This window comes from Uloborus diversus, chromosome 6, assembly GCF_026930045.1.
Source record: "Uloborus diversus isolate 005 chromosome 6, Udiv.v.3.1, whole genome shotgun sequence".
NCBI classification, from domain to species: domain Eukaryota; kingdom Metazoa; phylum Arthropoda; class Arachnida; order Araneae; family Uloboridae; genus Uloborus; species Uloborus diversus.
This window is the reverse complement of record NC_072736.1, coordinates 122,639,871-122,652,278: the sequence shown is the minus strand read 5'-3', so window position 1 is coordinate 122,652,278 and position 12,408 is coordinate 122,639,871. Positions and strand designations below refer to the sequence as shown.

At 31.4% G+C, this 12,408-nt stretch overlaps 1 protein-coding gene across 1 annotated transcript in view; it reads left to right on the top strand.

Annotated features, from left to right (window-relative positions):
* The window catches only part of LOC129225133 (RNA-binding protein 39-like), a 38,209-nt gene that overhangs the window by 7,160 nt on the left and 18,641 nt on the right, over positions 1-12,408 (top strand). The window contains exons 4-5 of the mRNA XM_054859694.1: positions 1,138-1,497; positions 11,998-12,060. Coding sequence (XP_054715669.1) covers positions 1,138-1,497; positions 11,998-12,060 — 423 coding nt within the window. The remainder of the gene's footprint in view (positions 1-1,137; positions 1,498-11,997; positions 12,061-12,408) is intronic.

The window sequence follows — 12,408 nt, the reverse complement described above, 5'->3', positions numbered from 1 at the left end:
GTTTATTCATATGTAAACCAAATGTACAAGATTAATTCTTTTTATTTTGGAAAGGACATTTTTGTCTTAACTGGTAAAAATGAACAATAACAACGCAACGCCATTTTGAAAACGCGTAGTTTAAAAATACCGCAAAACGAAGAAATAGCCATTTGTTAAAAGTTAAGGAGAAATAAAGTTGAAAAATGAATTTAAGATCAAAATAGCATAATTTACTAAATTGGTGTATGAAATTTGTCTATTTTTACGATTGCGTTTAAAGAAAGCCGAGTTTTCGAAATAGAAGTTTTGTAACGAATTTGCCGTCGTGATTGCGATTTTTGTTTTCTATTCAGAACAAGAACACATAGCACAATTAGCCACAATTGGACAATACTCCCCCCCCCCCCTTCCCTTCTTCATCCCCGGCGATCCGATAGCCGAACTTTTAATGGACAAAAGAATTTGGGGAAAGGTCATATGTCAAGACTATAGGTCAGGGAAGGTTGCATTGGCGAATGGTAGCCACATTGGCGACTGAAGTGAAAATAATGGTCGCCAAAATTTGAAAATTGGTCGCATTTTGCGACTGGCGACCGCGAGTTTTGAGCTTTAATTAAAATGCATAACTTTTTTTTTTTTTTTTTTTAAATGCTGGACTGTATGGTGCTCTAATGTATTCATTTTTTAAAAAATATATGCAAAATTAATATCGTTTAAAATTTTGTAGATTATGTAACATAATTTTGATTCAATTGAAATCCATATCGTGGTCTTGAACTCCTTTAAATTTACATTGCTTAATATTAATTTTTGGCATTTGTTGTATTATGTTGGCATGTCACTTTTAATAAAAAAAGTCATTATCATTTTGTTTTACAAAATGCTTAGTTGTTCAGGTATTTGTTGAGGTAACATTTAAAAAAATATGACTTCAGCACTACTTATTTATTAAAAGTAACATTAGTCCAACTAATGCTTAAAATTTTGGTAATCAAATCCAAAATCATGATAAAGCAATATATTTTTCACTTTACATATCTATATGCCTTCTGTTCAGAGCTTTCTTGCCTCTGTTTATCTTAAAATTTGTTCTAACTACTTTTTAACATACTGAAATGTTTTATTTTTAACTGAAAAATACTCTTTTTTTTTCAGAAAAAAAAGTAAAAAGAAGAAAAGGAGTAGAAGCAGAGAGCGAGAAAAATCGTACAAAGAATCACATTCAAAAAGTGATAGAAAAAACACCAGAAAAGACAGAAGTAGGAGCAGAGATAGGGATACTGGCAGCAGCGCCCGTCATCACAAGTCTGGTTATGAGAACCATGTAAGAGACAGAAGAAGGCAAAGTCCCAGTCCAAACAGAGAAAGGTTTGGGGACTCTAGAAGTAAATATGCACCCCGAGGAGGTGGTTACTATCGGAAACCTATGGAAAATGATCGACATTATCCAAGCAAACGAATGCCTCCTTTTGAGACTCGAAGATCATCCGATTTTGAAAATAGGCGGAGAAGCAGGTGAATTTTTTCATGCATTATACTTTTATCATCATGATTTCTCATTGTGTTGTGATTTTGTTATGATGTTGAATGCATGTGTGTATAGTACCTATTTGTATTGTCAACTTAATATTATCCTGTCGAGTTGAATATGATGCAACTAATCGATATCTAAGTTTTTTTAGTATTTTTTAAGAATATTTTAAACTTTTATTTACTTGTTCTGGAGTGTTGTTCAACTAATTATAAAAATATTGTTTTGTTTACTGATTTCTTCCAAAGTTTTTTTTTTTGATTCCCTTTATTGCATTTAATTCATTAAGTGACTATTTAACACTGAAATTTTTGAATATGTGCTCCATTTAACAGTACATTCACTCCTTTCATGCCAGATGATATGGGGTGTCATTCTCTTTAATAACAGATGTGGGGAATTTGAAAATTGTCTTTCTTTTCCCAAATCATTTTCAGTCATATCGTTGGCACCATGCTAAACTATCAAATGTAAAAAATCGCGAATATGAAAAAGATGTTCTCCCAAATTTGAGACATCTTTTATGGTAGGGGGCTGCATGAGAGTTTCTGGAACGGACAATTGGTATGTATTAACCTGCCAAGCAACTCTACTGAGCTCAATGCAGAGTTGCTATTTTGTCCACTTTTTTTTTGTAAAAAGTCCGGGACGCCGGAAGAAATTGTACGAAATAAGAAATTAACCGATTATCCGTACATAAATTTATTGTTATGGTGTAATAAAATTAGTATATAATTCTAATACATTATCTATCATGAGTAAATTATTTAATTAAAATAGAATGATTGCTAACTTTAGAATTTAATAAATCCAAAAAAAATGGTTGCACATTGGTGCAACTAATTTTAAATCATAATTTACTTTAAAGTAATAATATTTAACAATGAATAAGCTATTCGGCATGATAACACTATTATATTATATATTACAACAGTAAAAATCAAACTCAATGGAAAAGTCAAATGAAATGCTTGGAGACATACATACAAAACAAAGATTTATAGACTAAAAACATTTTACTGCTATATTTTTCTAGATTTTACTGACGTCACCCCATAGTAAAATATTTACATATTCTGCATGTTTTTATGGATATGTTAATGTCATACAAATTACTACTTTAGTAGAGTTGTGGGTACTCAGAACACAGTATACTGGAAGAGACTATAATGAGCAAGGGGGTAGATAGCTTTAAAATGGCCATTAATCTTCATTGTGGACTAATAAATTGACTAAGAACAGCTAGCTGTGTACAGAGCCTGTTGCTGATCATCACATTTGTATTTCTATTACAAGAACAGATTTCACTTCATGTCAACATTTCCTTTAATAACATCAGGTAGTTTCTTTTTCCTTTTTTTCTTTTTTTAAATATGATTTTTAATGTTTTGAGACTTCAACCTTTAAAGACTTTTTTTAGTTCTACTTTTTAATTCTATAAATGCATTTATTATGGGCCATAAACATCACAGATAAAAATCTTAAAATGTACAGCTAATGTGTTTGCTTTTATAAATGCTATTACATGCATTATAACTTATTAACACTCATTTGATTTACATACACACTTACATAAACTTATCTTAATTTTTTCATTTTCACTTTAAAATAGTTTTCAATCAATTGTTTATATGCATATTTATGTATGCTATATTTATATCTGAATATTACTTGAATAGGAAGAATCTATGTAATTTTTTTCAAACTTGAAATTTTTAACGAAAAGCTTTCAGTTTACCGAAAAAGTGGAGAAAATGACATTTTGTCTGGGACAGTTTTTTCCGGGGTGGAGAAAATAGGACAACCCTGGCTCAATGCGGTTAAGAATTTGTGGCATCGTCAAATCAAAAGAAAAAAGTTGAAGACCTAGTTCCTCCAACAAAATTGAACTCGTTACCACAATATGGGAACAGTATCAATTGATTTGAATGTAAACATTTGGTGGAAATCCATGTCTGAAAGGATTGAGGCTGTGATTTTAGTGAAAAAACGATGCAACAAAGTATTGATATTGTTTTGTTTGAAAAGGTTTTCCCCCTTTTATTTTATGATACCTTTTTTTTGACTCGATATAAACCATCAACACTATAAACTTATGGAATATTCTGTCTAAGATTAGTTTTGATCAATTATAAATGAAATGTTATGTACACTTTAAAATCTAAGAAAGGCAGCAGGTTCCTTTAAATACCTACTTTGCACTCATGTTTTGTTAGATCAAGCTTTTTCCTGAAAAGTTATTGGTGTTTTTCTTTTTTTAAAGTTTGGGTTGCGTACGAGTGCTCCAGTTTTTTTTTTTTTTTTTTACTTAAGGTTGGCAGCTGTGTCGGATTCATAGCGTTGAAAGCAAGGTTTGTTCTATGCAAATGCTATGTACTCATTTCATCAAATATTTGAGATTCATCTTCAAATTAACTATTTATTGAGTCAAATGAGTTGTTGAGTATTACAAAATTAATTTTCAACGACGTTTTACAGAAACTGTACAATTGGTGTGCAATGCAATAGATTTTTAGAGAATATTGTAAAAATAAGGAGATAAGGGGGGCATCAATTGTTACTGCAACATAATTAAAATACCACATTCTGACCTAACAAAAAAAAATGCTTTTAGTTTTTATGACATTGAAAAAGTAGATGAAGAATAAAGTATTGTTAAGAATGTCTTTACTTCTAATGCTCTTACAAAAAAAAAAAAAAAAAAAAAAAAACTTGGTACTTAAAAACATTGCAATTTTATTTACAAATAATATCTGTAGATTTACTAAACTATCCAGCAATTAAGGAAATCTAATAAAGCACTAAACCCAAAGGTAAATATATAACTAATTAACCTATTTACTTCAAAATATGATGAAACATTAAACACAAAAATCACAGCATTTAGGTTTCTCAACAAAACTAAACAGTTCTCCTAACTCACAATTGAACTAACTGAAAAGTAACTTGACAAATCGATTTATACCATCGTAACTAGTAAATTCATTTATTAATGAAGTTTGAAAAGTCCAGCAAAGATTTTAGATTAAGAGAGAATAGTTTGTTAAATAGAGAACATATTTCAAGTTTTTTTTTTTATGTTGTAAAATTCTTTGATTTTTTGTAAGGCTTTCTAGAAGCTGTCATTAAATGGATAAATTCAGGAAATAGAGATGAAATATTTTGCTTGTGCCGCATAATTAGGGTCTGACTCTGTATAGTGTGTACATCTGTGTGTGTATTTGTTACATTTAGTAAAACAACAACTATTGTAGCAAATTATTTCCTTTGTAAAACTATAACCATTAACTACATTTTAAAATAACAAAAAAAAAAAAAAGGCTTTGGTACTACCCTGTTTGAGAAAACAAATGTATTCACAGATTTCTCCCATTTTATTTGGGAATGTTTTTTAACTCTTCGATTTATGAAATAATGATTTTTTTTCCCCAATGAAACTCATATTCTTTTTTCACCCAAATAGGGCATAATTAGGTTTTATTCTTTAAGTAAGCTAATGTAAAAGTTGCTCAATTTTCTGACGAACACTTTTTTCCTGTATATGTTACACATAGTAACTATTCCTTTATTATAATAAAAGTTATAGATCCTATTTTAGCATTGTGTTTTAAGATTTTGTATTATGATTAAAATGTGAAAGGGAAATTCAAGCCTTAATTTTATAAGGTGAAGCAGCTTATAAAACAGCATTTAGTTTTAAATCTTGTATTTGCCCTTGTTGCAAAAATGTTATAAAATTGCGTTTAATACGAATGTTAAAGTAATTCCCATCTAATGGAAGCAGTTTTCCTGTGTTCTTTTGTTTTAAAATGCTATTCCTAATCTCACAATGGGAAATATGTTTTTATGCAGGAATATATTCAAATATCTTAACAGTAGAATATTATTGCTCCTGTAAAGAAAACAGTGACTTTGATTTTCTCTGTTGGTGAAAGTAAGTGCTAAGGATTTGTTTGTACTTATATATAAAATGGTAAGATCTAATTTTTCCCTGTGTTTTCCCCCCTCCACTCCAATTTCAGCAAAGCATTGAAATTTCTTTTCGAGCTATGCAACAGCTCTTTATTCAGAAATTATTATGTGGTCCTTTCATTTACAATTTCAGACATTAAGGCAAATCTTTTTTCAAAACTTTAGAAAAATTTTAATATTTAATGAATTTTGTAAAATGTATTTAAAACCATTTTTAAAGAAGAAAAGGTTTTCATTTGTAATAGTTTTGTTCTTTGTTTCAAAAGTAAACAAATTTGTTATCGGGAAACTGCTTTGAAAAAAATTATCTACTCCTTTACAGGTATGCAAATGAGCAGTTAGCATTTTCCTCTTTGCTTTAACTATGTTTTTTAATCATTTGTTTAACTAAGTAGAAATTAAAGACATTTAGCAGTAAGCATAAACATAAAACTGGAAGAAGTAATTAAACTTTCAAGTTCAATTGCTGTTTGTCTTAAGTTTTGTTTTTTATTTTATTTATATTTCCCCCTCCTAAGCAACCACAATCCTTTTGGAATATTAGGCAGTTTCTTTTCAGCTTTGTTATTCGATATCTTATTAACTGTTTATAGCCATTCAATTGTTCTTTTCAAGTAAAAGTAATACATGTGATTACAGTTGGGATTTGTGATCTATGTTAGAAATATGAACAATAACCAATCAATTATTGTTGCTCTAGTATCAATGACTGTAGCAGCAATTTGATCCCTTAACTGTCTGAAAGTAATTCGCAATGAATTTAGCTACAAGGAAGGATGTATTTTTAACATTGTAATGAGCTTTATATTTCTATTAAAAGAACCAAGAAGGACTGCACTAATAGATAATTAGACTGCTCAAAATAATCTTTGAATTTTTTTTTTTTTTTTTGAATGTATTTTAGTTAGTAAAAATAAATTGATCTATTAGCTCATATCTTTTTTATTGAAAAGAGGGTTTCTTGTAACCCCAAAACACTTGTCTGCAATTTTACACATATTTGTGCTTGTTGGTGTTATTTTCACTTTTTAGAACAAAAGTAGTTATTTATATCTTAAGATTGAGCAGTACAAAAGGAAAAATTAAAACAGTGAGGCATTTTCAAATCAACATATTAATGCATGACAAAGTGGTTTGAGTAAAAGTCTTTGCCAGTACTTTGAATTCCAAGTTTTGATCAGGAAACGTGGGCAAATTGACAATTCCTGCCCATTAAATTAAAAAATAAATAAGTAAATAAAATAAAATGAAGAAAAACAGTGTGTTACAATATCATCATTGAAGTAATTATTATTCCAAAGTTGTTTTAAGTGGAAATTTGCTTTAAAAGTAGAATTGTAACACATGAAGTTTTTTTTTTTTTTTTTTCCAATGGCACATTTAAAGACAATTGAATATCAAAAGTATGACAACAAAACTATAAATGAAAACGAGCAATCCAATAGCGTTCCCAGATGGATGTCCGAGGGAGAGCAGGACATCTGGACAAACGAGGAATGTCCATTACTTCGTGGAGATCACACAAAGTGCAGAAAGGTTCAGGAACCACGTTGATATGACAGAGATGTTTTCGTAGGCAATCATGGCCAGATAATAAACGAAACATGGCGACAGATTTCATCCTAGGCCAATTAGGGACATTCAGAATCAGCTCAAACCATGGTTTATTGCTGTTGCAATTTTTGAGTTCTTCGTGAAAAGTGTCTTTAAAGATTTTCTTTATTAAGCATTTGATGTTACTAAATGGAAGCTTAGGATTGGTTCTCTGAAGAACCGATGCTCCCTTTTTGGCCAAAAAATCGGCCATCTCATTACCTTGGATTCCACAGTGAGCCGTAATCCACTGAAGAACAACTGTCTTCAGGGGCGTAGCTAAGGGGGGGGGGTTTGGGGACACCACCACCCCCCCGAAATGTTAGTCTCAAAAAAAAAGAGAGAAGAGAAAGGAAAAAAGAGAAAAAGAAAAAAAATCAAAACGACTTCTTTCTGAGTAACAAAGATCAAAAATTCACTTCGCTCCCCCCCCCCCCCCAAATGCCATTGAAAATCTGCTCCATGTGTGACCCTCAAGCATAAAGACGCCTCCCTCTGCTGTGACAATTTTTTGTTGAGTGACATTTGACACTTCGCTTTAGAAAAAAGATTGATTTGTTAAATCCTTTATATGCAGCCTATCTTTGTCATGGATTCTGCAAATTGTTAAATATGTTTAATTTTATGAGCCCCGCAGTGGGAATATTGCATACAGTAGAATCTATGTTTCGAATTTCACATTAAAGAAAAAAAATCGCGATAAAGAGGTTTTGAGATACGGGGGCTTTAAGAAACTTTTTATAGAAATTTGAAATATGATGGTGAAAATTTGAAATTGATACTAAAGACAATATGGGCTCTTGATTAAAATTCCTCTTTATTAGTTTTGTTAGGTATTTATTCTATTATTACATTATTAAGTGCTTTATTGCAAGTTTAAAGAATCATTTTGACAGTAAAAGAAACTTTAAGCATATCTTTTACATGAAAAAGTCTTTTATTGCTTTTTGGTCCCTGATTTTTTTTTTTTTGGATTCATTATTTATCCTCTTGAGGTTAGCATATGCTGCAAATCTAACTTTCTTTTCACTTCTATCATTTCGGTTTTCTAAGGAATCACAATTTTAAGAAAGAGAGCAACCAAAGAACAGTACTAATCCAGATAATAGAGTGAAATGGCTTTTAACTTGAATGACCTTTAACCATGAACTTGAAATGTTCATCTTACATGTCAAAGCTGTGAATTTCACCCCTTTACTCTTCTTTCAAGAAAGTGCGCGAAATGACTGTCCTTTGTTTAATCTTCCTGGAAAGCCTTCTCGTGTGTGTCACATGGTCGTCATAGTCAAAACGACCTTTGCTAACCAGAGTATCCATTGCAATCACATTGATTTTTCAGCCAGTATTTACTTTGTATTCTTTTGGAAACGTGCAGTCTGTTTAAAATAGTACATTCTAAGTGAAAGTTGTTGCATTATGAAGCGAGCAAAACCGATAACAAGCTTTTTTAAACCCAAAGAAAAAAATTAAAACGACGAAAAGGATTGCTCTAAAAATAGAAAGTTAATGTTATCTGAAGAAAACGAAGTACAGTCTGAAAAGCAGCATTAGTCTCATCGGATCCTTCTGAAGGTAATTTTATTTTAATTTAAAAGAAAAACTGCATAGCATTACATGAATAAAATGTTTAAAAACGAAATGAATCTAGATTATTCCTATTAGCTTGGTTCGCTTCAAAAAGTAGAAAATGAAAAATACTTCTGTTTATAATACTCGAAAATTGCTGTTGCTCTCTCAAATAGATATTTGTGTAAATTCTAAAGCAGCTAATAAAATTTTAAAAAAAGACTTGAGAGGAGAACAGATGGTATGCATTTGAGCGAATAACTTTCCACCGCCAATATTTCTTTCCTAACTATTTTTATTCAAATTTTATTAACTGCTTTAGAATTAGCATAAATGTAAATAGATAAAAAGCAACATATAAATATAACGATATGAAAAGCAATTTCATTTTTTGCGGGTTATAATTCAAGAAGTCTTTTTTTATTTTATTTCATACTTTTAGTGCAAACCAAGTTAGTAAAAATAGTCTTTATAGTCTGACCACCGATGAGATTGAAAGTCAAACATCCAGTTTACAGGCGGAAATGGAAGTATCTATTAGCTTTCAGCGATGTCAGCTTTTGTAGATGTGTGTTAGCCTCTAAATTAAGCAGTCACACTGAAATGAACGGAACACGCTCATCAGAAATTTGATTTCCCCCTGATTTGGATAGACTGGTTTTGACAAGACGTTGCTAGAAAATTTCACTTTAAATTAAATGGAGAGAAAAGAAAAAAAAAGTTGAATTTTCCATAACATTAAAAAAATAAAAAATAAAAAATTCTTTGCTTTTGTTTTGTTTGACACAAGTTTCGGAATTGGGGCACCCCATTCCAAAGTATGTAAGATTCACCTCCCTCTTATTTTTTTAATACTAAAAAAATTATATATATATATATGTATTATATATATATATAAAAGAAGTAACCCCCCCCCCCCCCCCCCCCCGAAAGTCGGGTCTAGCTACGCCTCTGACTGTCTTATTATTTCTGGCAAGCCGGTTAAGGAGCTTCAAACAATTATCGGTGGTTAAAGTTCGGGAGTGGCTAGGTGTATCGATAACTTGGAGCGCAGCCTTTGAGTCCGTTAATACAACTGCTTTTGAAAAAGAGTCTAAATGTGGCTGGAGCTGTGACAGGGCCTGGCAAATGGCAGCAATCTCGCCATCGAAAGCTGATCTATGGTTGCCAATGGGGGTGTAAAAGGACAAAAGTTCACAGTAAACACCAGCACTAGTATTAACACATCCATTCACTTTAGAGCCGTCAGTATATATTCTCAACCATTTCTCTCTGGGGTAACAGGATTCTATTGTTTCGAGAGCAAGAGCTCTTAAAACTACATCATTTGTCTCCACTTTGAACACATTCTTGATCAAATTAAGGCGAATGGAGAAACCTTTTTCAGAAATGGGGTTTATGGAGGGAGGAAATTGTTCAGTCTCATATTTTAAATCTAGTTTAGAAGAAATATCAGCTACTCCCTGGAGAAAACCTTTTTGTGATTTTAAGTTTCTCCCGCTTACCAGAGAGTCCTGGTTCCACAGGGACAGACACCCAGGGATTCTAAGTATTCTTTCCCATAAGAGAAAAGCTCTTTCTTCAAAGATCATCTTTAGAGGTCTATTATCAGTGCTGAGTAACATGCAGTCAATGGGTGTTGTCTTCACTGCTCCGGTAATCAGTCGTAGAGCCTGATTTTGAAAAGTCTCACACTGTTGAAGGACTTGCTCTGATCCTGTGATCAGCGGCTCACAGCAGTAAGTAAGGATGGGTAGAATATAAGTTTTGTATGTAAAATTTAGCGTGTCTCTTGAACAACCCCATTTAGAACCCTCTAATATTTTTAGGAGATTAAGTCTTTTTATGGCACGTTGGGTGATGTCCTCCACATGGGACCCCCATGTAAGTTTTCTATCAAAACTGACGCCCAGGTATTTAAAGTTTTCAGTCAGTGGTATCTGACACCCTTTGTAGAAAATTTGAGGGTAAAAAGGTTGATGCGTCAATGAAAAAGACTCAACAAAAGTCTTATCAAGATTTACCTTCATATTATTCGAATCTGTCCATCTTTCAAGAACTAACAAAGCCTTTCCTAAAATCCCTTCTATGGTGACTTTGGCTTTGTTCTTAGGGGCTGTAGACCAGATGACAAGGTCATCAGCATAAAGCAGGCATTGCAATCCGTCAATCTTTTTCAATTCACTGATTAAATCATTGATGTATATGTTAAAAAGTATACAGCTGGAGACTGCACCCTGCGGTAAGTCGGTCTTAAGAGCTCTGTATCTCGACAAGGAATAGTTGTATCGTGCTCTACATAATCGAGTTTTCATAAAACCATCGAACCATCTGAGCATATTGGAACGTATTCCGATGTCAGACAATTTCGCAAGGAGGTTCTCTCTCCCTAACACATGAAGTTGTGATAATTATCAGGTTGAGATTATATTAGTTAAGGGTTGATACAAAAAAAAATCTGCTGCATTGGTTGATATTGTAAATAAATAGTTACAATGTCGCTTTTAATTGTGTTAAGAAAGTAGTTATTCCATTTTTTGTAACTTATGGGTGTTAATGGGAATGTAAAATTTTATGATCTACATAAAAGATTTAAAACATTTTAAAATATCATTTTAATAAAGGAAATAGGTTGAATTAGGGATTGTTTCTTTTATATTCCTATGTCAGTTATTTGTGCTTTTTTTATCATCTAAAATGTTTTATTTTGTATTTATTTTGATTGATACTCTTCGTTACTAAATTAATTGTAACTTGACTGTTTGTATCCAAAATCAGGCATTCAAGAAAAGTTTTTCTCGAGATATTTTGTTGGTTAAGCCATCAGTGTCACCGGAAATGGATTTAAGAGTATAAAAAAAAACTTGATTTCTGAAGGGGAAAAAATGTCCCCCCAATATACCTTAAATTATACTATTTACCAAATTTGAACAAAAATAGAGCACAATATTGCGGAAAAGAGGCGGTTACATGTAGGTCAGCGTTGAATTTTACTTAAAATGCATTCCTAATTAGTCTTTTCTTTTAATTTAAACTAATTTAGTTCAATTTCCTTTACTCCACAAAATTAAAAATGATTGTTTTTTTCCCCCTGAAAAATTTTTAAATTTCATGCGTGCATAAAGCATTGAAAGTATTTTTTCTTGGCGGGGAACAACACGATTACCACCCTTGTTGGCATGCATGCTAAAGAAGCCACTGTATAAAATGCTAGCATTTCATATTGTCCCCGCAGTACGAGTATATACATTGAACTAACATTTTATTTTCATTGCTGATTTGTAAATGCAAAGTTGTGTTTAAAATTAGTTAATGCTGGATTATAAAGCTTGCTTATGAATCTTCCCACTTAGATCCAAAAGTCGTGAACGAAAGACATCAACCAGAGCAAAATCACCCAAAAAGGAAAGCAAAGGGTAGGTTCCTCATGACATAGTATAATGCTTTATGTTTCATTGCTTATGTAATTTTGTCATTGGAAGTTATAAAATACTTCAAATAATGATAAGAGCATAGTTTTTCTATTTTCTTTTCTTATCCTTAATATTTTTTTATTCCTTAATTTAAAAAGAAAACTATTTTTAGCAAGCTTTCTGAAGAATATTTTTGAAGAGAAATTTTTGTGTATGAACCCAATCTTAGGCATGATTCTAAAATTCTTTTTAAAAAAAATGCAAAAGTTGACAAAACAATTAAAAAAAGAATAATAATATTAATTTTTTTAAACAGGTTGTTAAAAATAATTTTTTAAAATATATATAGTG